The sequence below is a fragment of the Micropterus dolomieu genome, linkage group LG10 (assembly GCF_021292245.1).
Source record: "Micropterus dolomieu isolate WLL.071019.BEF.003 ecotype Adirondacks linkage group LG10, ASM2129224v1, whole genome shotgun sequence".
In the NCBI taxonomy this organism is placed as follows: Eukaryota; Metazoa; Chordata; class Actinopteri; order Centrarchiformes; family Centrarchidae; genus Micropterus; species Micropterus dolomieu.
Window position 1 is genome coordinate 6,352,062 of NC_060159.1, and position 23,840 is coordinate 6,375,901.

The 23,840-nt window shown below is 41.0% G+C and overlaps 4 protein-coding genes across 7 annotated transcripts; 2 read left to right on the forward strand and 2 right to left on the reverse strand.

The window, feature by feature from the left end:
- Positions 1–616: 616 nt before the first annotated feature.
- On the reverse strand, positions 617–8,983 carry pla2g7 (phospholipase A2, group VII (platelet-activating factor acetylhydrolase, plasma)). Of its 3 annotated transcripts, none has more exons than XM_046060344.1 (11): positions 8,867–8,983; positions 7,781–7,905; positions 7,061–7,211; positions 5,174–5,267; positions 5,025–5,093; positions 3,942–4,113; positions 3,400–3,513; positions 2,691–2,782; positions 2,342–2,512; positions 2,092–2,240; positions 617–1,935 (listed from the first exon to the last, which is right to left on the reverse strand). In XM_046060344.1, the coding sequence occupies exons 1-11, from the start codon at positions 8,898–8,900 to the stop codon at positions 1,835–1,837; spliced, it is 1,272 nt and encodes a 423-aa protein (XP_045916300.1). In that variant the 5' UTR covers positions 8,901–8,983; the 3' UTR covers positions 617–1,834. The 3 variants fall into 3 exon arrangements, with proteins under 3 accessions (XP_045916300.1, XP_045916301.1, XP_045916298.1); XM_046060345.1 differs by lacking the exon at positions 8,867–8,983 and adding an exon at positions 8,661–8,815; XM_046060342.1 differs by lacking the exon at positions 8,867–8,983 and adding an exon at positions 8,496–8,640.
- Positions 8,937–17,451, forward strand: ints9 (integrator complex subunit 9). Of its 2 annotated transcripts, none has more exons than XM_046060340.1 (17): positions 8,937–9,421; positions 9,756–9,883; positions 10,006–10,066; positions 10,228–10,290; positions 10,654–10,793; positions 10,972–11,058; positions 11,239–11,359; positions 11,856–11,990; positions 12,166–12,277; positions 12,445–12,625; positions 13,269–13,329; positions 13,793–13,964; positions 14,084–14,208; positions 15,864–16,031; positions 16,331–16,429; positions 16,508–16,645; positions 17,066–17,451. In XM_046060340.1, the coding sequence occupies exons 1-17, from the start codon at positions 9,398–9,400 to the stop codon at positions 17,240–17,242; spliced, it is 1,992 nt and encodes a 663-aa protein (XP_045916296.1). In that variant the 5' UTR covers positions 8,937–9,397; the 3' UTR covers positions 17,243–17,451. The 2 variants fall into 2 exon arrangements, with proteins under 2 accessions (XP_045916296.1, XP_045916297.1); XM_046060341.1 differs by having other exon boundaries at positions 8,944–9,406.
- Positions 17,452–18,308: 857 nt separating this feature from the next.
- Positions 18,309–22,520, reverse strand: glrx5 (glutaredoxin 5 homolog (S. cerevisiae)). Its single transcript, XM_046060347.1, has 2 exons — positions 22,100–22,520; positions 18,309–20,356 (listed from the first exon to the last, which is right to left on the reverse strand). Exons 1-2 carry the CDS (start codon positions 22,389–22,391, stop codon positions 20,184–20,186), a joined length of 465 nt encoding a protein of 154 aa, XP_045916303.1. The 5' UTR covers positions 22,392–22,520; the 3' UTR covers positions 18,309–20,183.
- prkrip1 (PRKR interacting protein 1) lies at positions 22,142–23,781 on the forward strand. Its single transcript, XM_046060346.1, has 2 exons — positions 22,142–22,537; positions 22,737–23,781. The coding sequence occupies exon 2, from the start codon at positions 22,807–22,809 to the stop codon at positions 23,374–23,376; it is 570 nt and encodes a 189-aa protein (XP_045916302.1). The 5' UTR covers positions 22,142–22,537; positions 22,737–22,806; the 3' UTR covers positions 23,377–23,781.
- Positions 23,782–23,840: the final 59 nt, after the last annotated feature.

Genomic DNA, 23,840 nt, shown 5'->3' on the forward strand with positions numbered 1-23,840 from the left:
GTGATAATAATCATCTGCTCATCAATCATAGCAACAAATCTGTCCCGGACAGATGTTATTCAATTCATTTTTATGTAGATAGTGCAAATTTACTACTGTAGTTTGAAATCTACCTTTACGTGCAACCCTATCGAGTGAGTAGTTACAGTGTGACGCAATCTGGTTTCTCACAAGACCATGACTTGCCCTTGGTGTCTGAGGTTTTAGCCCTGGGCCCTGCAGAATAAACATGCTAATGCCTATGCAGGCGTTGTGCTGCTGGACCCTCCTGTAATTCGCAGTTGTCTTCATTGTCCTCCTCAAAATGACTGGCCCAGATTCTGCTTCGCAGCAGCTATAATTGATCGTTTAAGTACTTGTATTATTTTTGATTTAATCACAGCTTGACCAAGACTTTCCAAATGGTGTATAAACAGCATTCTCAGAAATTGTCAGTTTCATACAAACACTTTGTGTCATAAGTATCAAACAGTTAGCAAAGACTAGTTATTCAGAATTATGACAACAAATAGTTGTTGGTAATGGACATTATACAAGCATGTTATTGAAATGCTTTAGTTTTAGCCTATTAAAGTACCTGGAAGATGAAGCCACTAAAATAAGATGGCACAAAATGTATCTGTATACAAACCATATTTATTTTTCTGTTGTGTATAAATGGCAGATATTTCAGACGGTAAATATATAAAAGTCGTTGACCCAGGATGAACAGTACTGTGTGTCATGGCGTATGGTACCTGCAACCTTTTTAGTGTTTGTATCCTTTTAATGATGCTTATGTAGCTGTCTGTTGATTCAGGATGGAAACATTTAGTTTTGCTCTCTTGGCCAGCTAAATAAATCCAGAGTCTTCAATCTTAATGTTTTAACAATATCCATCACTAGTTCATTGATTGGATACGATTCTCATTCTAGTCCTCATCACATAATCACACTGCAATCATACTGGAGCTTGTCTCTGCAGGAAAGTCATATAAAGACATACATTTTTCGTGTGATTTAACATTATCATCTGAGGTGGTTTATATATACACTCAAAGATGAAAATGATTAAAAAGAAATTGCTGGTAAACAGTGAAAAGAGGAACTGTTTAGCTGCTTGTACGCAACCTTAAGGCCCCATGAAACACTAAGTGTTTTATCTGTCAAGAAAAATCTTTCCTACTGGTGAGGTAGAGATTACCTTTCCTATCCATTACTACTCAAATGTTATCATTAGGCCCGTGTCCACCAAAGCGTTTTTTTGCCAGCAGGGAGCGCTAGCGGGCGTTTGAGGCGCAGCGTTTTTTGCGACTGATTTGGTTGATATATTTGTTGCAAGTAGTTCTACCCAACTTTACTGGATGTAAACATGTCAACACACAGTACAGTACTTGCTCTGTATGAAGAGAAAGCTGAAGCAGGTAGAGAGAGAGGACAGACTCGCCGGATGTGGGTTCATGAGATTTTGTGGGCGAGGAAACATCTCGCCGAGTACCACAAGTTTGGAGGTTGGAGGAAGCCCGGTTCCAGGATAGTAACTGTTGCTACGGTGTGGTATTTGTCCCGCCCCTCCTCTACTGTGATTGGGCAGCTGAGTAAAAAGTGACCGTGACGAGCGCAGCGTTTTTCCCAAAGTTGAATATTTTTCAACTGTCGGCGACCAGCTTGTAAAAAATGCGGCGCAACCATTGGAATGAATTGAAAAAAGACACTGGCGTCAGAAAAAAACGCTTTGGTGGACACGGCCCGCAGTCCATTTGAAATGCAGCAGGCCTGGCCTGGCTTGTTGTGACTGATCAGCTGACAGCCAGACAGTCCCAGGTGTTTTCTGCAGCACAGTATTTGAGGCAGTTCAGATGGCAGACTGAAGCACAGTAATATTAGTTCCTTGAATGAGGTTTTCATCTTGCCCATCAATCAGAGGGTCCCACTGATTAAAGTTCTTCTCTAGACCTGAAACAAAATCCAACGTGATTTTAAGCATGATTCAGAATTGCAGCAAAGCAAAGAATAGAAAATGTGTATTTCTGCTTTAACAAAGGAGTCATGATAAACCTGTGCGATACTAGAGATGACAAGCAGGGATTGCGGGCACTTAATTGTTCTCACCAAGATGGCGTTGCAGAAAGGCTAGTGTTGCTTTGTTGCAGAGGTCTATGGCGAGTTCTGGGTCAATCTCCCCCTTTAGCTTCATCAGTTTACCGATCCAGTTGCCCGTCAGGAAGGTGAAGTCTGGGAAACTCTGGTGGACTGTACCTCTGAAGGAAAACATCACCGCAAGGTCAGAGAAAACGGCAACACCTCTTAACACAATCAGCAGACTCAGTTTGTAACCTAACTTCCGTGCTGTCCATTATACCTGATGGTGATCATTTTCCTCTGTATGACTGCTGAGTCCAGCTTCTTCATGCGGCTGATGTTCCCCGCCCACTGGAACTTCTCCGAGTTGATGAAGAAGATCGGCTGCTTCACCCGAGGAAAGATCTCGTCATCTAAAGGGAACATCCAGGCGTCCAGCGCTACGCCACACCTGATTGCAGACAGTTTCCAGGGGAGGTTATTGCAAAACTGAAGTGAATACACATTACTTCAGTATCTACATCTAAGCTTGGGTATTGGTTTAAAGTCTTTACTGTGATATATAATTAAAAATAAAACTATTCCCATGTTTTACATTGCTGGAGGAAACATACTGTAAATCCACATACTTGAATTTAACCTCTTTGCACAGAGCTTCAACCACTGTTGCTCCCCCGAAGGAATGCCCCACCGCTGCTATCCTACACATATCCATTGAGTTCTGTTAGCCAGGAGACAAGAGGAAATGGACGACGAGTGAGTAGAACAATTAACTGTTTGTGCTCTCAACTGAACACTACACGGTATGTCTGACTGAGAGAAGCACTACAATATCTTGAACAAGTAGGAGTAGTATTATTTGTCCTAAATTATACTTAAACAGAAACACAAGTAATACCACAGCTTGCCAAAGGCTCTCTATTGAGGTTTTGTTTTTACTGGAAGGACCAATATCACATAACACATCCCTCTCCAGTGATACTGGTGACCATGTCTGCATTAAAGCTTTCTCTAGTCATATTATGAGGAAAAAACAAACTTAAATGGAATAGTTATGTTTGTGACATCTGTAACTAGGTGTGGGATGACACGTTTCCCTCTTATTTGATAGGAACAGCTGAAGAGAGACAGCAAAAAGGGGTGGAGAGAGAGAGAGAGAGGGGGGATGACATGCAGCACAGATCCAGGGTCTCCGCAGTGAGGGCTTGCTTTAGTACATGATATGTGCTTTTTTTCCCCCCTGTGAATTTCCTGGAGCCTTATCTACTGCAATAATAAACAGAAATAACCCTATACTGCCTGCTGACAAAAAAAAAAGGTTGATGAAAAGGTTACTACCTCCAACGTCGTCCAGTCAAACTGTGTTTGCAGAACGTTTTGCACTGCTATCCCTGAGTTGATTTCAATGAGTTTATCCAGAGCCAGAATGCATTCGTCTGCTCTCTGTTTCACCTGGCAGTGACACAAAGATTCACACAAGTCAGGAAAAAAGTTAATAAAAACACACCTGAAATAGGAGCTAGTCCTTAACATAAATACAAACTTAAACAACAGAAAACTGTTAAGACAGCATAGATGAAATGTTGAGATAAAAACGGGGGAAAGGTTTAAATGTGAGACACACCAGAATAAAAATTCAGATTTTACTGAAGAAACCAGGATGTGGTTTGATTGGAAGATCTGAGTCATGCAGCATATTGGCATAAAGGTCAGATGTTGTGCAATATAGCTGCTGTCACTCTTAAACCCACACTGTTTAGAAGAAGAATTATGTCTCCACCTTAATACAGTGATTGTTGGTTTAAACATGGCATTATGTTGAGAAACCCTGCACGGGGCTTTTACCTCCCAAAGTGCCGTCCATATGATATACTTGTTACCTGTTTATTTCTGAGGGGGAATTCCCTCTCTCCATGCCGCAGAGCTCTGTAGTACATCCACTCTCTTATCAAGTTGTCTTGGGCTGAGCCAGATGTTTTAGGCGCTTTCGCATTTGCCTTCTCTGACTCTGTCTTCTCACGAAAATAATACGTAGCTGAGGCTGACTGGTCTCTGCACAGAAAAAAAGAAAATATATAATGAGTCGAAGGCTGAGTACCAACGTGCTTGTTATTATTACTATTATTATACTATTATAGGCTGGGTTAAAATGGAAACATGAATATAAAACTTCCTTCATGTGACGTGGAAATACAGGGTTTTAGCATGAGCTTACAGTATATCCTGTTTCTGGTGAATATGGAAAAAAGTTTCTGTTACTAGGCTGCACATGAGTAATCCTCATCTATTAATGATTATCGCTGTTACAACATCTCTCACACAAACCCATACACACAAACTTAGCGTGCGTTTAGTTCCCAGCTCCGGCTTGACCTTTGTTTATGACTGCTTTGGCTTGTTTCTGGTCAAGAGACTAAGCAAACTAATTTGACAGTGTGACAAAAGCACCAGTTGCTGAGCGGCTGGACTGACCTCTGACCGCCAGTGCAGTCATGTGAAACAAAGTCTGTCTCATGTCACACCTATGAACTAGGTCACAGCACTAGCACATGCTTTTTCTGTGGCTTTAGCCTTTAACCGGCTGCAAAAATTCAGTGGAATACCACTTCCACCCACACGAGTGAAAGACTAACTGTGGCCATTATGTTCATCTCCATATGGTCCCCTTGTCTCTATACTGAAAAGAAATGTGATGACCTGGTTCGTACTATTGTGTGCACACCCTTTCCACTTCTACTGCACAGATAAACAGACAGCCGCTTGCAGACGGGACTGCCCTCAGTTATTGTTCGCTTGGCTAACAGTCAACTAAAAATTTCTCCAACTGACAGGCGGCCTTAGATTCACATTTTCTCTGCACATATTGTCAGCCTACTTGAATATAGTTCTTATGCCTAAGGCTTCAATGTCAACATGAAGAACACATCAGCTAAAAGTATTTTTTAAAGAATCTATATAAATACCTGTGTTCCACAGACGCCACAATGAAGCCCTGAGAAGCCAATTCGGCACATACAGCTGAATACAAAGTCCTAGAAAACACCAAGGAGATGTCAGTAGCTGATGAGAGCAGAGTAAATACTGTAGCAGTGTGAAAAGTGATTGTGTATACCGAAAGGCTCCAAGGCCATGGGAGAAGATGACTACAGGACATTTTTCATTTGATTTGAATGGAGCATCCAGGTAGGCTGGAATCTTAAAAGACCCTGAAATAAACAAGTGACAAAAAACAGAAGAGCAATACCAGTGTTTTTATAGAAATTATATTACTGATGACCATTTCCCAAAGCATGCCCCATGTTGTAGGTTTTCCCATCTTCCACGCAACTGCAGTTTCCCATAAATTTCTCCAGTTACTTCACTTATAATTATTTCATATTCAGGGGTCCGATCAGGAAGCTTGTTTGTTCTCCTTATTCTTTCTTTCTCTCTCTGCTAAAATTAACAGGTGGGTTGCAAATAGCACCCACTACTCATGCGCAAGACCACCATTGACCTCATGGTGGTGCTGTAACAATCAACTTCTGTTTTTGCAATTATCAAATCAAATGGCTTGGCTTAGAGTCAAAATTCTTTCATCATTTTAGTTTCTGAATTCATCTGCATCTTTGCTCCAGTGATCATCTGCTCTCAAAATGTCACATTTTGGGGACTATTTCTCACTTTTCTCAAAATCCTATTTTCACAAACTCATCAAACACAGTCATCCTGAAACTTTGGCAAGATCATCTACGGACTTCGCTCATCTAGTTTTTACTTTTTTACTTCAATTCTGAAGTGCACACTGCTGTGGGATGTTATCCCGTTTCAACCGGCATTTGTCACAAGCATAGAAATAATTATTATAATAATTCTACCAAAATAATTTGGTAGAAATAATATAATCAACACAAATGTCCTTATATTTGTGCGTAGTTTATATCTACACAAGTCTTTGTTCAAATGCTACCAAAATTGACAGTCAACACAGCAGTGATTTTCAGTATCTTACAGTTTGTACAGTGTGCACAACATTTTCTTTCTTGCATGGTGTTGCTTCAAACGTCACCAAAATATTTGACAATATACCCAAATGATGATTGATGTGTGAATTGTGTCAGAATTTTATCACCAACATTTTGACAGTTACCGTATAAGCGTTTTAAGTTAAAACACTACACCAGTCTGGTATATATGTAAGGTCACTGTCTCAACCATAGACTGTATAGGTCTCAACTTGTGAGGTGTGCAAAAACCTACTCTCACCAGTGGCTCAGTGAGTAAATAACTTGCTCTACGGAAAACGAAGGTCTAGGTGGCCAAATCTTACTTGCGACCTATGTGGAGTGTTTTTAATTGCTCAGCGAGGTCATTGGGAGTCAAAGTTTGCTTATTGTACGTGGATCCTGTAAAGATTTCTGATTCTTTCTCTGCTAAAAAGTGTTTCTACAGCAGAAACCTTAAAACTTGGAAGGCGGGTTGGAAATTCTACCCACAACTTATGTCATAATTATTTCATATAGTCACATCAGTTATCTCGAAAATGGCTTGGCTTAGAGTCAAAATTATTTCACTTTAATCTCTCAAGTCATCTGCATCCTGTCTTCTACTCTGAAAATGTCAAAGTTTGAACGTATTTGCGACCTGCTTGGACCCCGATCATTGCAACTTGCAGCTTTAATTAATTATGTAATCATTTCTGCTCTCACTTGCATTCTCTGGGTAACTGTGCAACAATGACACAACTCTGACAAAAATAAAAAATAACATTTGTGACGTGTTTCTGATTGAAACACTGTCGAAAAGAAGCAAAACCTATGTCCGCTTGGAAGGAGGGAAAAACATTCAGAAACCTATAACACTGGAAACATTGTGAGGCATAATATATATAAGTATATTACATTAGTCATAAATTTATAAAAACATGCACTATGTTCCTGATAAGACTAGTTAAAACAGCATACACTTGTATGAAACCCATTTGAAATGTTCTGTACATTGCTAATTTCTACTAAATTACCAAAGAGGTAGTTGAAAATCCTTTCACTGAGAGTCCGGTTGATTTTCATGAAGTCTGCCAGACCGTTAAAATACTCCCTGCACGGCACCCAGTCGGGTTTTTCAGCTTTTTCAGTCTCTTGACAAGGATAGTATAGACGGAAGAAGCTGCCCTGTAAACAAGGCAGACAAAGAAGTTCACAGTCTCTTTTGTATTCCAGAGGGGGTTTCAAAGTCTGATATTAAAGGCCTCTCCCCCAGACAACAATTCCTGGATACCTAAGGCATAACAATAATGTTATTTGATCACACAGACACTCAACAATTGAGCCAAGATAGCCTAATGCTGCTGTTTGACATAACTTCAGACAACACCAAACCCTTAATGTGGGAAAATCTGACACACATTTAGGCTATTCAGTGTAATCTCCATTTGATAACTAATGTAATGACTAGTGCTGTAATGGAATCGATTATCAGCTTCTTATTGCTGCAGACATTCTGATGCTGTTCTTCACAGTGACTAAACAAAGATGTACTGTAAGTACTACATGACATAACATTGCTCAGTTATCCAATAAGTGTGTCCCGCTTCTACAGGCCACGATCCAGAAGGCAGCAGGGTGAACAGGCTGTGGTTGGGGTGGGTCCTGTCCTTTAGTAAACACTCCTTTGCCTATCTAAAGAATATACATACAGTGTGAACACTTCCTCTGTGATCAGATATCTGGTTCTGCTTTACCTGTGCAGTGTGGTCCATCATGAAGTCAGTGCATCCCACAGTATTGGGGCCCTTGGCTGGAGGGATCCCCAGATTACTGCAGGAGTTCCCCATGGCGAAGAAACCGAGCGTGTACCTCCTCTGGTCTGTCAAATAAAGAGAGACACTTGTTTGATCAAATGCTCAACCAACGTGACAAGAAGCAAAGAGGATGACCCAAGGACAGTCATGATAACATATGGCATGACATGACATTAAAAAAAAAAAGTTATTTCTGCAATGCTAAACTGCAGATACTAATTTCAGGCAGTTCACTTTAAATGTCAGCAGATTATGAATAGACCAGTTTGAACAGAAATGCTGAAAGGTCTTTTATTCCTGGACATTATTTGCCATATTCTGCCTTTGCTAATGTATGATAAATTCATTAGTTCACTGGTGACATATAGGACTAATGCATGCCATTGTCTGAAGTTTATTGACTGATTACTGCTTTGAGTGTACATGTTTGAGTAACGTTAAGCAAGAACAACGCAACACCTTCGGTTTTATGGACAGGGAGACAAAGACTCAGTTGTTACCATTCACGTTATTACAATATGAAACTAACTTCAACAGTTGTGAATGAATGCGTGCAGAGGTTCACTACTTGGTGTAACAACCGACGTTTACCACTAATCTAGCTGTCGATTAAAATGTGTGTATTTTCTAAAGAAACTCCTTACGTTAACGTTACCTGTCTTTGTTCGCTCGTAAATCCTCTTGACTAATAACTGTACAAACCCTCCATTAGAAAACATCGACCTCAGTAGTTTCAAAAGCCAACTAACATTGGTATCTTCTGGTTAGCTGTTAGCTACAAATAGACGGATTGTTTAGCAAAAAAAGACACAGTACCTACCGGAGATACAGACGTCGTTGGGTACCAGTGTTACTACATCAGTTTCGCAACATTACCACGTAACTAATTTCACTTTCTCGAGGTAAATCTACTGCCTGAGTCACTTGGGAGTGGTTTGACAGGTTGTTAATGTTGAAGGCTAGCCACTACTAGCATAGGAGGGGGCTAAACCAGAGTAGTGAATGGAAAGTGTTGGGTTACTTTACCGTCCTGTAGCAATCGGCCTGCCTCTGGCTGCATAAAACATCCAGATCATATAATCTATAAACCAAATAGGTTAAGGGTTGGCAGCCAAACTCATATCATCATAATAACAATAACAGTATCGGCATATCTACAAGGGACTTTTACGTCGGTCCCTTGTGAACTGATCGATGTATGTCTCTGGTCAGAGCCAGCGAATTTGATTGACAGCCCTGCAGGCTATGGGCACGTGCATTTGTTGACAACAATTATCGACGCTTTGCGTCGCATTGATGTTTTATTCAGTATTTCGTGGACCACGGTGTTCCTTTTCAAGGCAGTTACAAACAAACAAAGACGTCCGGTTGTTTAGGTATTTGGCCTGCCTGTAAACGCTATTTACTGAAGAAATACTCCACGTCTGTAGAGGGCAGTAGAGAACAACACTCACAGAAACAAAGCGAGCGGAGTTCCGTAAAAAGTGAGAAGAAAGATGCAGTGTTAGCGAAGCCGAATATCTAACACTAATTTAGCAATCGTTAGCAGTGTTAAAAATGAAATTGGTGAGTAAACAGGCTGTAAGCATTATTAAAGTATCCAAGTCAACCCCAACTGACTATAACAATGCGTTCACTGTAGTTGTAGATATAGCTACTCTATTAGCTTAGCAGCTAATAGCCCTGTTAGGTCCTCTCATCCACTGGCGCTAACTAGGCGGGTAACAGCTAGGCTGTGTAAAGTACTTAATGTGTGCAGTCCCCAGTGAACGATAAATAGGCAGTCAATTGGTTAATGCAACTGAGCAGTTTGTTCTTACAATGAGACTAATGTTACTCTATCTGACCAGTGTTGTGCTGTTGGCACAGTGTTTTTCTACGTTTCCCCAGTGATTTGTCCTTCCCTGTCTTTCAGTATTGTCTGTCTGGTCATCCTACATTGCCTTGCAATGTCCTCAAGTTCAAATCCACCACTATCATGCTGGACTGTGGGCTGGACACAACCTCTGTCCTCAACTTCCTGCCCCTTCCCCTTGTGCACAGGTGAGTCACTGTCATCAGCAGGTAGTGCTTTTCTTCATTTAGTCACTAAATCATTTATGGGTGGTAGACTTGGCATCATACTGAATCATGAGGATTTGTTCTTTTTTTTTGTGCTTTTTCAGCCCAAGACTCTCCAAGCTGCCAGGTTGGGTCTCTAAGGATGGAACTGTAACCTTGGAGAAGGTATGATGGTTGTATTATATTCACTTGGCATTTTACCTGCATCTGATCTGAAATGTGAGTCGGAAGTTTGTTTCTGTTTCTATGTCTATAAAGTGTAATTTAGATTTGTCTGTGACAGAGGGCTACACAAGCAAACAAACTATTTGTTTCCATCTTTCCAGGAGCTGAAGGAGTGTGCAGGAAGAGTGTTTGTGGACTCGCAGCCAGAGTTCTGTCTCCCTGAGGTAGTAAACCACACATACAGTTTATTTAGCTAAAGTGCATTTCTTTTGTTTTGCTTAAGACATCAATCATAATAATTTTATGCTTGGAAATTATAATACTAACATGTTTAGGACAGGGAATACATAGACCTACATGACAAAGTGGTATGTGGTCAGTTTCATTTTCACTGTATGACTACACCAACTTACCAGCTCAGACTTTCCGTTCACTTTTCTCTACTGTGTTATTGCCACAGTTATTAATCATTATTCCACAATCAGTAGGCCTAGTTCAAATGTAAATTATAATTAATCTGCTTAGAATAATAATTCATATTTGGTCTAAATAAGTGTATGTATGTTTTCCATTTATATCGGCAACAGAGAGAACTGTTGGATCTATCTACCATTGACGTCATACTGATTTCCAACTACCACTGTATGATGGCCCTGCCCTACATCACTGAATACACAGGCTTCACTGGGACAGTGTACGCCACAGAACCCACCCTGCAGATTGGGAGGTAAGGAGATACAAAGGACGAAAACATCATCATATTATTTCTAAATTGGATCTGAGTTCTTTTGAGTTTGAAGAATAATATGTTGTCTCAAATAAACTCTGACTGATGTATTGTGAAATATGTTACCTACTGTTTCAGTTATTTAAGAAATGCTGATTCTTGCTGTTACTTTCCTCAGATTGTTAATGGAGGAGCTGGTGAACTTTATGGAGAGAGTTCCCAAAGCACAGTCTGCCACCTGCTGGAAAAACAAGGAAATGCAAAGGTAGATAAACAGTTGTGATCTCATACTAGCTTTTTACCTGTCTCTGCTTATCTTGTTGCGCTTTGGTTTTAATTTACACGTTTTTATAATGCAGTCTGACTGTATTTTCGCTTACTTTTCAGCAGATGCATTTAACATAATACAATTTGATGTGAATAAATAAATCATTTCTTATACTAGGATGCTCCCTGGGCCGCTGAAGGATGCAGTCGATGTGTGGACGTGGAAGCGATGCTACAGCATGCAGGAGGTCAACTCTGCCCTCAGCAAGGTGCAGCTTGTAGGTTATTCACAGAAAGTGGTAAGAACCTCTTTGCTCCTACACTTTCTGCACAGGCATACTCTAATACTGACACTGACACAAATGTCAGGCTTCAATTAATACAGCCCAGCAGATCAGACTGTATGTACTACTTTCTATATACAAACCTTTGGTGGTATATATAACAATGTTACAATATGTATGGCACATTTATATGCACATGCTTTTGCATATTATGATGTGTTTATATAGAAGATGCATGTCTGGTTAAAAGAGCCTCAGTTAAAAAGTAAGTATAATAATCTTTTTAAAGCAACACTCAAAGCTCAAACCTAAAAATCAAAGAGAAAAGAGCCTGCTTTTTACTTTATTTGCACTATAGAGAGAGTGTTTGTTTTTCTCATGCAGGACTTTCTCACTCTGTCAATCTGTCAGAATCAATTATTGTGCATGTACACTCTACTGAACAGCAGTATCTGTTTTATTTCTGTTTTTCCACTATGTTCGTGTTCTCATACTGACAACTGGTCTGCAGGAGTTGTTTGGAGCTGTGCAGGTGTCCCCCTTAAGCTCCGGGTACTCATTGGGTAGCTCCAACTGGATCATCCAGTCTCATCATGAGAAAGTCTCCTATGTGTCTGGTTCATCCCTCCTCACCACACACCCACAGGTAGGTCAACAGGCCTAGTGCTAGATAAAATTACACACTGGGCTTGAGAAAAACCTGCAATAGCCACGAATGTGATACTAGTGTTTTGCTTGACTTTAGATGAATTTATGTAAAATGCATTTAAATGAATATCCCAGATCTTTTTAGTAAAATGTCTCTTCTTCCCTTCTCCCAGCCGATGGACCAAAGCTCCCTTAAGAACAGTGATGTTCTGATTCTGACAGGCCTCACCCAAATGCCCACAGCCAATCCAGACGGCATGCTGGGAGAATTCTGCAGCAATCTTGGTAGGTTAAAATGTACTGATGTTATATAAATAAACACATTTATGAAACATATATAAGTAAATACTTTTTATTAAACCTTTCATGCTTCATGCCTTGTTTAAATGAGAAATCTTATTGTCTCTGGAGTGTTTTTAAGGTTAGTATCTATTATTCACCTGTGCCTGTAGCCATGACGATTCGAGCAGGAGGCAATGTGCTAGTGCCGTGCTACTCCTCGGGGGTGATATATGACCTGCTGGAATGTCTGTACCAGTTCATCGAGAGCGCCAACCTTGGCACAACGCCTTTCTACTTTATCTCTCCTGTTGCCAACAGCTCGCTGGAGTTCTCTCAGATCTTTGCTGAATGGTGAGGAGCTGTGCGTCCAAATTTCCTTATTTCAGAAATCATTGTACAGAACCTAGAAGGAAAGCAGCAATGACAGAAAAGAAAATTAATACAAATATGCAGGATTAAAGTAAAATTTCAGTGACTTCTTACATATTAGACATTCAGAACAAAATGGACAGTCAGTGTTGAAGTAGGGCTGGGCAATAAAACAATAATAATTGTAGCAATATAATTTTCCTCATTAAAAATATAACAGATTTTCATCAAATGTTTGATTTAATTCATTTGAATCATGAATGTATTAGCACTTAATTTTTTCTCTTAAGATATTAATTTTGCTGAGGAAAAGTTAATTTAATTTTACTCATGCATATTTGTTTATGATTTCATCATAAACGTTCCACCTCATTTGTTAAGTGATTCACTGTTTTGGCAAGTGTTTGTTCTGACCATAAAGAAAAGTTTACTACAGTTAACCACTTGGTTTCTTCAACTTTCGCTCAGGAGCAAAAATCTTTAAACTTGAAAGAAATAATGATTTGACATTAACCCTGATAATTATCGTTATCGAATGATATGAAATATTCATAATTGTTCATAGCCAGGATCATTCTTTGATATTCTGACTACATTTACTATTGTTTTTTCTGGGTTATTTTAGGCTTTGCCATAACAAGCAAACAAAGGTGTATCTTCCAGAACCTCCATTCCCCCATGCAGAGGTGAGTCCTGCTGCTGTGGCTTTCAGAGATAGTGGATAGTGGGAAATCAGATTTTCTGCTAGCAAATCAGCATTGAACTGATCATGCAGGCCAGAACGAAGCCTGGATTGGGTTTCTCAAATTATATGCATTTATCTGAGATCAGTACAACATGCCAGTGTTTACTGTATTGTATTGATGGATGTTAATTAGTCTTTGCATTAGGGAAACCCTTTGAATCAGTCAAATACTATGGTGAGCAGGTCACTGAAGGTCAGAAAGGTGATTTCATGAATAAAGTCTGTATCCAGGGATCACTTGAAATATTTTTGGTCCTATTTCCTTAAACAAACAACAAAAAATAGTTTTTGAACAAAAGTAACAATAGACAATGAACAACACTTTGTGTGGCACTGAAAGTGATTTGGTCTTTCCTATCAAAAATAAGAGTTTTCATCCAGCGTTGTTGTTGTTGTTGTTTCAGCTGATCCAAACCAACAAGCTGAAGCACTACCCCAGCATTCACGGAGACTTCAGCAGTGAGTTCCGTCAGCCCTGCGTGGTGTTCACCGGTCACCCCTCTCTGCGCTTCGGGGACGTGGTTCATTTCATGGAGCTGTGGGGCAAATCCAGCCTCAACACCATCATCTTCACTGGTAACTGTATTTCAAGCACTCCTATATCATAACACTAGACACGGATGAAAATATGTCATCCTGTAATTATAAAGCAAAGGCTAAGCTTCTAAAAGCCTTATTGACTTTCTTACCACCAGAGCCAGACTTTTCTTACCTGGATGCTTTGGCTCCCTACCAGCCGCTGGCTATGAAGTGTGTTTACTGTCCCATTGACACGCGGCTCAACTTCCACCAAGTGTCAAAGCTGCTCAAGGAAGTCCAGGTGAACTTTTTTTTTTGTAATGTCACCATCCCATTCGTAAATATGTTAAATGTACTGTTAGCACTTTTTCTCAACCAATTACAGAAACAAGCAGAAGTAAGCGGTGAACAGATTGCACCTACATAAAATGATTTTGTAACAGGGTGTCTAAGAGTGAATAGAATAGAGTGAGATAATGAATGGAAAAAGATGAATTTGTGTAGCTCAGAAATAGCTGCCTCATGGGTTTTTTTTTTTGTTTACACGCAACACTGGGAAGAGGTGAATTGTGCAACAAGCAAATAATCACTGAGGCAGCAGCATTCCTGTGGGTGAAACCAGAGAATGGAAACAAGTTTTTACAAGCTAGAAGGCAAGGCACAAACAAGATAACAGAACAGTATTAGATCAGCCTTCATGGCAGAGCAGGTGGGGGGGGAATACAGAACAGTCCTGAAATGCTGCAGAGGCAAATTGACGGTTTAATTCTGAGTGATTCATTGGGACCCTATCATTCTTGTATGATGAAATATTCTCCACTCTCCTCATTTAGTCAACCGCTCTAGTTAGGGGCGGCTGTGGATTGAGGCGGTAGAGCAGTCCACTAACAGGAAGGTCAGGGCCCGGCTCCCCCGGTCTACATGTCAAAGTGTCCTTGGGCAAGACCCCATTCTGTTTGTCAGATACTCAATGAAATCAAATACGTGTCCTGCCTAAAGGACTGCAGCTGCAGACATCTTGAGTTGTCAATCACTGTATGACCTTAAGTCTCTTTTAAACAGCAGGTTTAGATTAAAGCTCAGATATGTCTAGTGGCATTCATATGATCATTAGTTTCATTATTTTATTTTTTTTATCCATGCTAATAACTTTAAGTCTAAGGAGGTCAAGGTCAGTGTCAGTCCACCACTTTGCTCCAGATATCTCAACAAATGTTGAATGCATCGCTGTGAGATTTTGTACAGATATTCATGGTCTCCAAAGGATGAATCCTACTGACCTTGGTGATCCCGTGACTGTTTTATATTCTTGTTCTTCAGTACACAGTATCTGATTGTGTCCATCAATTCCATCTCCAAGAGTCATGCAACTGTAGAGTTTCATAAGCTGCATTAGCTAGACATGCACGGTTCAGGTTAGCCACAGGTCCTATGGCTCAGCCAATTCTGAACAATGCAGCCTGATTGGATAATTAAGACTTGGGCACTGAGATTTTCCTCCAGACACTGACATAATGTCCCCTGATGCTTTTATTTTGTGTTGTATCTGTAAAAACTGAGTCCAGTAAAACCTGGTAGTCACAAGCAACATCACCATGGTTATGGTTAAAATAAGGACTTATAAACATGTTTGATGTGTCTTTGCCAACATTGCTGACGACTTTCATTTTAGATGACTAAAGGAAAACACATTTCTCAGTTTTAAATACTTATTTAAACTTATTTCATTGCCCTTTTCCGCATGGTACAAAGTGGTTATTTGGTACCTTTCTCTTCCGATGATCAACAATGGTTATTCCTTTTAAAACTGCATTTAGTCCCGTCTGTCTTCAGTAAAAGCAGGTTCAGTCTAGAACAGCAAATGTGTGTAAAAGCTACTTTAATTAATCCACCTCAAAGGCCTGTTTCAGCCAGAAGGAAGTTGGATCAGTGTCTCCTTGCTTTTCCCTCCTGCAGCCCCTCCACGTTGTGTGTCCAGAGCAGTACACTCAGCCTCCTCTGACCCAGTCCCACCGCTCTGATCTGATGCTGGAGCTGCAGCCCCCTCCCATGTCCTACAGACGCTGCTCTGTTCTCAACCTGCCCTTCAGACGCCGCTACGAACGTGTCTACATACTGCCTGAGGTGAGTCACATCAGAGCAGTAACTCGCGCAGCTCGAGCTCATGTGGGTATGAATACATTCTTCTTCAACTTGTCTGGTTAAAAGGGATCTAATAAACTCACTTGACAATGTTGAATAAAAGATAAAATCAGTCGCTTTTTGGAAACAGATGGCAAGTGCATATTTTAAATTCTCTCATGTGTTGGTAGGAGATTATGACATATGGTGTCTAAAATGTATTATGGAGATATTCCAACTCCTATCAGTGCACAGGTGGCCAATTTTCTCAAAGTCTAAAAGTCTCATTCTTCTATTCCTAGCTGGCCAACTCCCTGGTACCCTCTGAGATTAAACCTGGCATCTCCCTGGCAACTGTGTCTGCAGTGCTGCACTCCAAGGACAACAAACACACACTGCAAGTGAGCGTGCGTGTATCTTCTGAAAGTGTCGCACAAATATGAATGAGTAAATATGAACATATTCTTCTGTGTTGCCAGTCAGTGCCCAAACCCCCTCCAGCGCCCCCCAGCAAAAAGAGGAAGCGGGTAATAGAGGAGCCTCCAGTGGTGCTGGCCCCCAAACCCCTGCTTAGTGGAGCTGTGCCCCTGGAAGCTTTCCTGGCCACGTTGCAAAAGGTGGGAAGTCTGCAGCCATCTGTTGGAACCTTAGTATTAGCAGTTCAAATTAATTTCTGTACTGAGCCCCCTTGTCTTTGCCTCCTCATCGGATGTGGCTTTTGTTTTCCCGAGGGAGATGACGGCAGATGTAAATCTCATCCCACTTGACATTACAATCTCCTCATGCATAACGCTGTTGGGATTAGTAGTTTTATATAGTAGAGGACAGGGATTTTACCACCGCACATCTTAGATTGAATTAACTGCATGAGCATGTCCCAACAATAACTAAAAAATCGGTTTTGTAAAACTGACTAGGGATTTTAAATTTTCCTTTACTTTTTTTTTTTTTGTACAAATGAACATTCCTACCTCTGATTTTGCTTGACACATGTTAAATTCAGCAATTGTTTTGCCCCCCCCCACCCCCCCCCGCAGCATGGTATTACAGAGGTCAAAGTGGAGGAGACAGCAGACGGACACATTCTGCACCTGCAGGCAGAGGACACACTGATTCAGCTGGAGGAGGATGGGACACACATCGTCTGCGACAACAACGAACCGCTGCGTACCACACTGCGAGACCTGGTGCTCCGCTTCCTGCAGAAACTCTGACCTGAATCCTCTCCATGCCTCCTTTTTAAAGTTGTTCTGCTTTCTGGACTGTGGAGAGCCACAGAGATGATGACAGAGAGCTGTGAACCGGCCTGTCCCCACCTGAGTCATATTTAACATCGCAACATTTACAGCAGTTTTACTGTAAAGTCAAGACATATTTTGTAAAATAGTATTTTGTATTAAAAGATAAAACATGTTAAAGATCATCCCAGTGAGCCTTTCATCACTGCAGCTTCTTCATTTAGAAAGGAAGAAAGCAGAAATCATCAGGATTATGGTTTTTGCAAAGAAGGAAATAGTAGTCACATACTGTAAATTCATAAATATCATTTTGCATCTCACATAATCCAACTTTATTTGAAAATAGTGTCTCAAATGGCATTCACAATCCCTACATAAATTTAATCCGGATCTCGTGTCAGTGGGTGATCAACTCATCAGCTGAAGATGTTGCAAGTTTCTAGATGTGATGGTTTATCACAAGTTCAAGGAATGAACAGGTCAGGTGCTTTTAATTGGGTACAAAAAGTTACCAGCTACAACTGAACTGCTCTGTCCTGTCCACCTATTGAAACCAAGGGGGAAGGTGAGAGTTTAAACAGTAATACAGACCAAAGCCTGCATGGAGCGTTACATGGATACTTAATAATAGCAATTGCAAATGTTATTAATAACCTGTGCTTTTGTTTCTGCCAAGTCAAAATACCATCAAACAGCTTGTGGAGGCTTAAACCTACTGTTCTACTTAGGTATAGCAACCAAACAATAGCCTGCATTTATATACCTTGGTCATGCTGTATGAGGCAGGGCATACACTGTACTGTTTGAGAGTATTCCTATTTAGAGGTAAAACAACAATCAGTTTATTAATATTAAATTAATTGGAAACTGTTTCAATTCATCGTTGAAAACATTTCTCAAGCAAAAATGCCAAATGTTCAGTGATGTCAGCATGTTAAGTGAAGATTTACTTGTCTTATGATGAATTATTCTTTGTACTGCTGCACTTTTACATCCCTGCATGCTGATAGTACAACCAAAAAAAAACCCTCCAGGTCCCTTATTTGTGTCAAAATATTTAATTGGTGCAGTGTTTACATGCAGATAATACATATAATATGCGTTCAATGTACAATATCTTACAGTGTACTACATGACCATTGCTCTGATAATACAACTGTGTGCAGCAGGAAGAACATTTGAGGATTGATAAATGTCAGGGGTTCTTAGGCTCAGTGAGAAAACTTGAAAACAAAATTAAACCCTTTGAGTGACAAAATAAAGCTAGGGTAGGCAATTTAGTTTCTCCAACGTGGCCTGCCCCAGCTTTAAAAGAAAAAATGCACAGCGGCAACAAACTTCAAACGTAACTGCTGTTTGTCCAAATGTGCTGTAAGTCATCTCCATGAAAAAGAGAAAAGGTATTGAGGTGTGTTTGTTGCGTTGCAGCGGGTGGAGACATTAAAACAGAAATGACACGTTTTCTATGCAGTTCCTAGCAGGAAGAATAAAGAGAAGACAATGGTCAGTGAGCTAGTTACCTCCACTGCAACAGAAAACTCATAAGTGATGTAATTGGCCAGAAATAAACAAATACATTTATATTATGAGCACACACACACCAGCTTTATTGATTCCAAATGTACAGACATCAGAATTGTCCCCTCTCTGTTCTTCCCTCTAGTGCACTGTAGATACAGGCAGTGCATTTCAAAGGTTTCTAGTATGATGACATAATTTCCTGGTGCGACCTGAGCAGCGTTATAAAGATCTTAACTTAGTATTGGTGCACATTTGTTCTTAAACAGACTGTGGCGAAAAAAAGTGGACAGTGGAGGTAGCAGGGCTTTTAGAGGGCTGAGGGGATGATGGAGGTTCCCAGCATTCTTGTGTAAGCTAATTAAAACACAGGGAGGGAACCTGACCGTCTCCCTCTGGCAGTAGAAGTCCAACCTCGATGTGAAATGGTTTCTCTATCAGTGGCGTTACAGTTGGATGTTCATTACTGTGTTTATCACAAAGGCTTGTGATTCCAACAACCATGCTGGTATGAATTTTTAATGTTTACAATATTTTAAGGATAGTATTTAGAATTTTGTGGATCGAGATATGATAGAAAAGTATTCAAAACTGAGGAATTAGAGGGCAAAGTTGTTCCTCCCTGTGATAAGTAATGGGGAAATATAAAAAACTGCTGTACTTAATGTTTTAATTTCAAAAGTGCTGCAGTTTCCCCTCAGCCATATGCCGCTTTCAGCTCACTGCTTTGGTTTTCTCGACCGCGACTTTGGTTCACTCTGGGGGTTTTTTGGCTGCTGCAGGTATGTTTCATCAACAGAAAAAAATTAACCCAGTGTATGCTACTTGCCCAGCACCAAACGGCAGATGGACAACGCAACAGGTAGATATGTTTCTCAGGAGTTGGTGGAGACAAAAAACAAAAGCAGCTGGAAGGTGAGTGAACACTGGACTAGATTCATCAGGTGTCCAGAAGCAGAACTCCAAATGAATGCTACTGATGCTAACCAGTTTGCTATTTTAACTTATGAGGGTATGTCAGTGTTGTGTTTGCCACTTCCCCCCTAATGGCCACAAAAAGTTGTTATTGCTGTTTTAAAGAGAAGGTGACTAATGTGGGTAAAAGAGAAGGTAAATCTGATTTTGGCTCTCTGTGTAGACGTCGACTTCTTTTTTTCTTCATTGTTTAAAGTCCTCGGCTGTAAAGCACATAATCTGTGCAAATTTAAAAGGACCTGAATCGAGTATAAGCAGTGCAGCAGGAGCTCTGTATGGCACCCCAAGCGGTTTTAATGAAAAATACCAACGATACCCTTTTAGCCCATAGTGAGTTGATTTATCTGCCATCATCTGAGTGGGGGATTCAACCTGATAAATGTGTCCTCTGTCTCATCAGTTGTTTTGAGTTTATGCTTGTTTTCTACTTGGATTCTTTCTCAGCGTTCAGCAATGCAGAGCTGATGCCCAACTTCTTTAACTCCTCCACCAGGTCTCCGTTCTGGTGCATCTGGAGCAGGATGTCACAGCCTCCCACGAACTCGCCATCAAAGTACACCTGCGGGATCGTGGGCCAGTTGGAAAAGAGCTTGACTCCTGTGGAAGGCAGATGGTGTTGGGGTTAGAGCCAGTAATAAGGTGCCAGGTGTAACAGAATCATGAGTGGAGTACTAACCTATCACAAGTGAATGAAAGTTAATCTGTTTAAACCAATTATATATCATGTTCCTAATACCAAGGGACTCGTATGGGTCCCCCCCCCCAGACAAAAAGGAAGTGATGCCTTGTGGTTACACCCTTCAGGAACAGTAGTCTGTACTTTATAAACAGAAGATCTGAGTAGTTAGCTGAGGCAGTGATAGCCCCTGTGACACAAACTGAAACGTCAATGGCAGATCTATAGAAACAGACGTCACAGCAGCGCCAGCTCAAGTTATCTCAAATCGGTACTGTTTAGAAACACAATGACTTGTGAATAACATATTGCCACAACAAATTGCGCATGCGTTTATTTAGCTCAGCAATAGAAGGAACTATTCTGTGTTTTGTCTGTAGACACATGTGCAAGCAGCCGTGTCAGACAATTCTTAGCTTTTGCCACTCTTACAATTAACAACCTGTCTATCTGACCCCCATTGACTCAGGGCCTGGGAAATACAAGTGACACAATGAGGCTCTAACTACTTCAGGGTCGGATTACACAGCTGACATCTCCCACTCTGTGAAAAGAGCTACACACATGTCAACCTGTTGGCAGAATGGCTGCAAATGCACCACCACCGGCAGTAACACTAATACAATCGATTCAGCTAACTTAAGAGGAGCTGTACACTTTGTTTGTTTGTATCTGGTTTCACTTGGTATTGGACTGCTACAGATAGGGTACAACAAAATAAAAAACTAATCTAGGCTAGGTTTTAATGATGTAACTTCCAGGTTAGCACTAGGGCTAACCATCCTGGGATAATACATGAACACTCCTAAATCGGATTTATGCGTTTTCTTGTTCTTGCCATCCTACCAACATTGCATGAAGGCAGCATATGCAACACTTTCAGAAGCACTACAATAGTGGACTGTGGGACTAATTCATGGCTTTGGGGAAGTTTTCCTCACAAGCCGACTCAATGCGTTTCATTCACCCTGAATCCAGCTTATGTGGGATTTAAATTGGGGCAGAGCATGATATTTAATTTGTTGTTAAAGAGCTACAAAGAAAGGCCACAATACTGACATTTTCTAAGACATAGCATAGTTAAAACTGAGAATGAGAGGTGTCCCTGCCTTTCAACATGCTGTGTCACCACTTGGCATTACACTGCTGTTGCAACATAAGCCTCACTTGACAAAATCCCTTTAAAATGTCAGTGACTACAGACAGCATGTCCTTGTTCTCTAAGGTATGTCATTATCTAAAACAGAAAGGCTTCCAGCTATGGCTGGATTAGATGGAAAAGACAGACATGTCCATATTGATGGTGAACTGACTTTTTTTTTTTTTTTTTTTTTAAAAAAAGGACCACACCCTGTGATCCTGCTGCAAGACACTGATAAAAACATGGACATCTCAAAGACTAGTTACAGAGGGTCGTTGACAAAAAGTCCTAGTTTTGAATGTGGCAATAAAAAAAAAACGTGTTAACAAGGACAGCTGAAAGAGGAAACAGATCTAATCAACGCTGGTTACATCAATTAGCGCTAAAAAAAAAAAAAAAAATAACCTCTTGTAACACTTCCACTGTTAATTATGAGGACCATTAGCTACAAGTAACTAAGTTAAACAGAGAGGTGGCAACTTGTTGCCGTGGCATCATGAACAGGTTATCTCAGTTTACTGACCCTCTCTGAGAGACTGGTCCTCCAACACGTTGTACGCAGCGTAGTCGTCCACCCCGTGCATCCGGAGGATCTGAACCACGGCATTACTGAAGCCACACATGGGCTGAGCCGGCGTCCCCTTCATAAACACCACTACTTTGTCCTTCTTCACCATATCACCAAGGTCCTTCTGGAGGTCCGCCGCCGAGCACAGGAACCGGGCCGAGGCCGACAACACGCGTCCGTCGGCTTGTCTGGGTAGATAGGCCGCCGACCGCAGACACTTCGCGGTAGATCTAATTATACTGTTCATGGTCTTTGGTAAATTATATCTTTATATGAGGAGAAGAAATTGCGTCAAATGGACTCGCCAGCTAAAACCCGTCAGTCAACGCACTTAACACTCGGGAAGAGAGGCAGGACCTGGACGTTGGTTGGACAGCTGCGCCCAAACAATCTGTAATCTGATTTTCTATTGGTAGAGCCACACGTCAATCACGTCAGTTACACAAGGAGCGCTATTTAAAGTGACAATTTGATAATAAAAATAAAAAAATATATATCACAGCAGCCATTGTAATATACCCAGTCACCTTTGTGTGCTCTTTAGAAATACATTATTTGGAATATTTTTACAAAGTAAAATAATTATTTCCAGGTTACAAAAGCACTCAAGAACTTCCGGGGCGACTTGAGCACCGAGGAAAAAGACAGCGGCGATTTGAAAGATGGCGGCGCACACGCAGAAAAATAACAAACCGGGGAAATCTGGAGGAAAAGAGGCTCAACCTCTGATTATCGCTAAAACTCCGGCGGAGGAACAGCGTCTGAGGTTGGAGAGGTTGATGCGGAACCCGGATAAACCCGCTCCCATCCCAGACCGACCGAAAGAGTGGAACCCGCGGGCCCCTCCGGAGTTCGTCCGAGACGTGATGGGCTCCAGCGCCGGTGCAGGCAGCGGGGAGTTTCATGTTTACCGGCACCTCCGACGCAGAGAGTACCAGAGGCAGGACTTTCTGGACAAGATGGCAGAGAAGCAGGACGCGGACGTAGAATATCTGAAAAAGGTGGAACTAAACATAAAGGCAGCCGAGGAGAGAACGGCGAAGCGCAGGAAGAAGCGGGAAAAGATGAAGCAGAAAAAGCTGATGGCAAAGAAGGCAAAGCAAGAGGCCAACGACAAGAAAGAAGGCGACGCCGACGAGAGCTCGGACAGCAGTGAAGAAGAGAAGGGAGATGAAGAAAGAGAGGCTGACGATGATGCCGAGGCTCCCAGTTTCATCATGGGGAAGAAGTGACGCCCTTTGTCTCCTGCAGAGTGATGAACAGACAGGGCGGGTACTGGTTTTTAATGCTGCTTGGTAGTGACATTGTGGGTGACTGACCATGAAGGCATGGGGGACATGGACACCAGAATCACACATAACAGCCTCTGAAAAGGAAAATCTCTGGAACCAGTTAAAAAACCCTCTTTAAGAGAATGTGCTCCCTGTTTTAATATCAGAGAAACATGGATGGACTGCCTAGTTTAATAGGCAGGACCCCCCCACCCTTCTGATTTTGGGGTTTCTTGAGCTTGTCAAAATGTATTGTCAAGTTTTCAGAATTTTGACTTTTCTGATTGTTGAATTGTTGGGAATCCTCTACCTTTTTAATGGTATATTTGATTTTTAAAAAAAAATAAAAATGAGAATAGAGATGGAGATTTGGGTGTTACGCAGTTTGTTCACATTGAAATTGCTAAATTCTTTTTTGGGTGTAG

Excerpts from the sequence above, each read along its gene's own strand:
- pla2g7 (XM_046060342.1), bottom strand. The coding sequence starts at position 8,559 with ATGTTTTCTAATGGAGGGTTTGTACAGTTATTAGTCAAGAGGATTTAC. Across the intron at positions 4,114-5,024 it reads GTGGCGTCTGTGGAACACAG|AGACCAGTCAGCCTCAGCTA; the intron begins GTATTTATATAG and ends TTTTCTGTGCAG. Across the intron at positions 1,936-2,091 it reads CTTTCTGCAACGCCATCTTG|GTCTAGAGAAGAACTTTAAT; the intron begins GTGAGAACAATT and ends ATTTTGTTTCAG.
- ints9 (XM_046060340.1), top strand. The coding sequence starts at position 9,398 with ATGAAATTGGTGAGTAAACAGGCT. Across the intron at positions 11,059-11,238 it reads AAAAACAAGGAAATGCAAAG|GATGCTCCCTGGGCCGCTGA; the intron begins GTAGATAAACAG and ends TTCTTATACTAG. Across the intron at positions 11,991-12,165 it reads TCCTCACCACACACCCACAG|CCGATGGACCAAAGCTCCCT; the intron begins GTAGGTCAACAG and ends CCCTTCTCCCAG.
- glrx5 (XM_046060347.1), bottom strand. The coding sequence starts at position 22,391 with ATGAACAGTATAATTAGATCTACCGCGAAGTGTCTGCGGTCGGCGGCC. Across the intron at positions 20,357-22,099 it reads GGACCAGTCTCTCAGAGAGG|GAGTCAAGCTCTTTTCCAAC; the intron begins GTCAGTAAACTG and ends TGCCTTCCACAG.
- prkrip1 (XM_046060346.1), top strand. The coding sequence starts at position 22,807 with ATGGCGGCGCACACGCAGAAAAATAACAAACCGGGGAAATCTGGAGGA.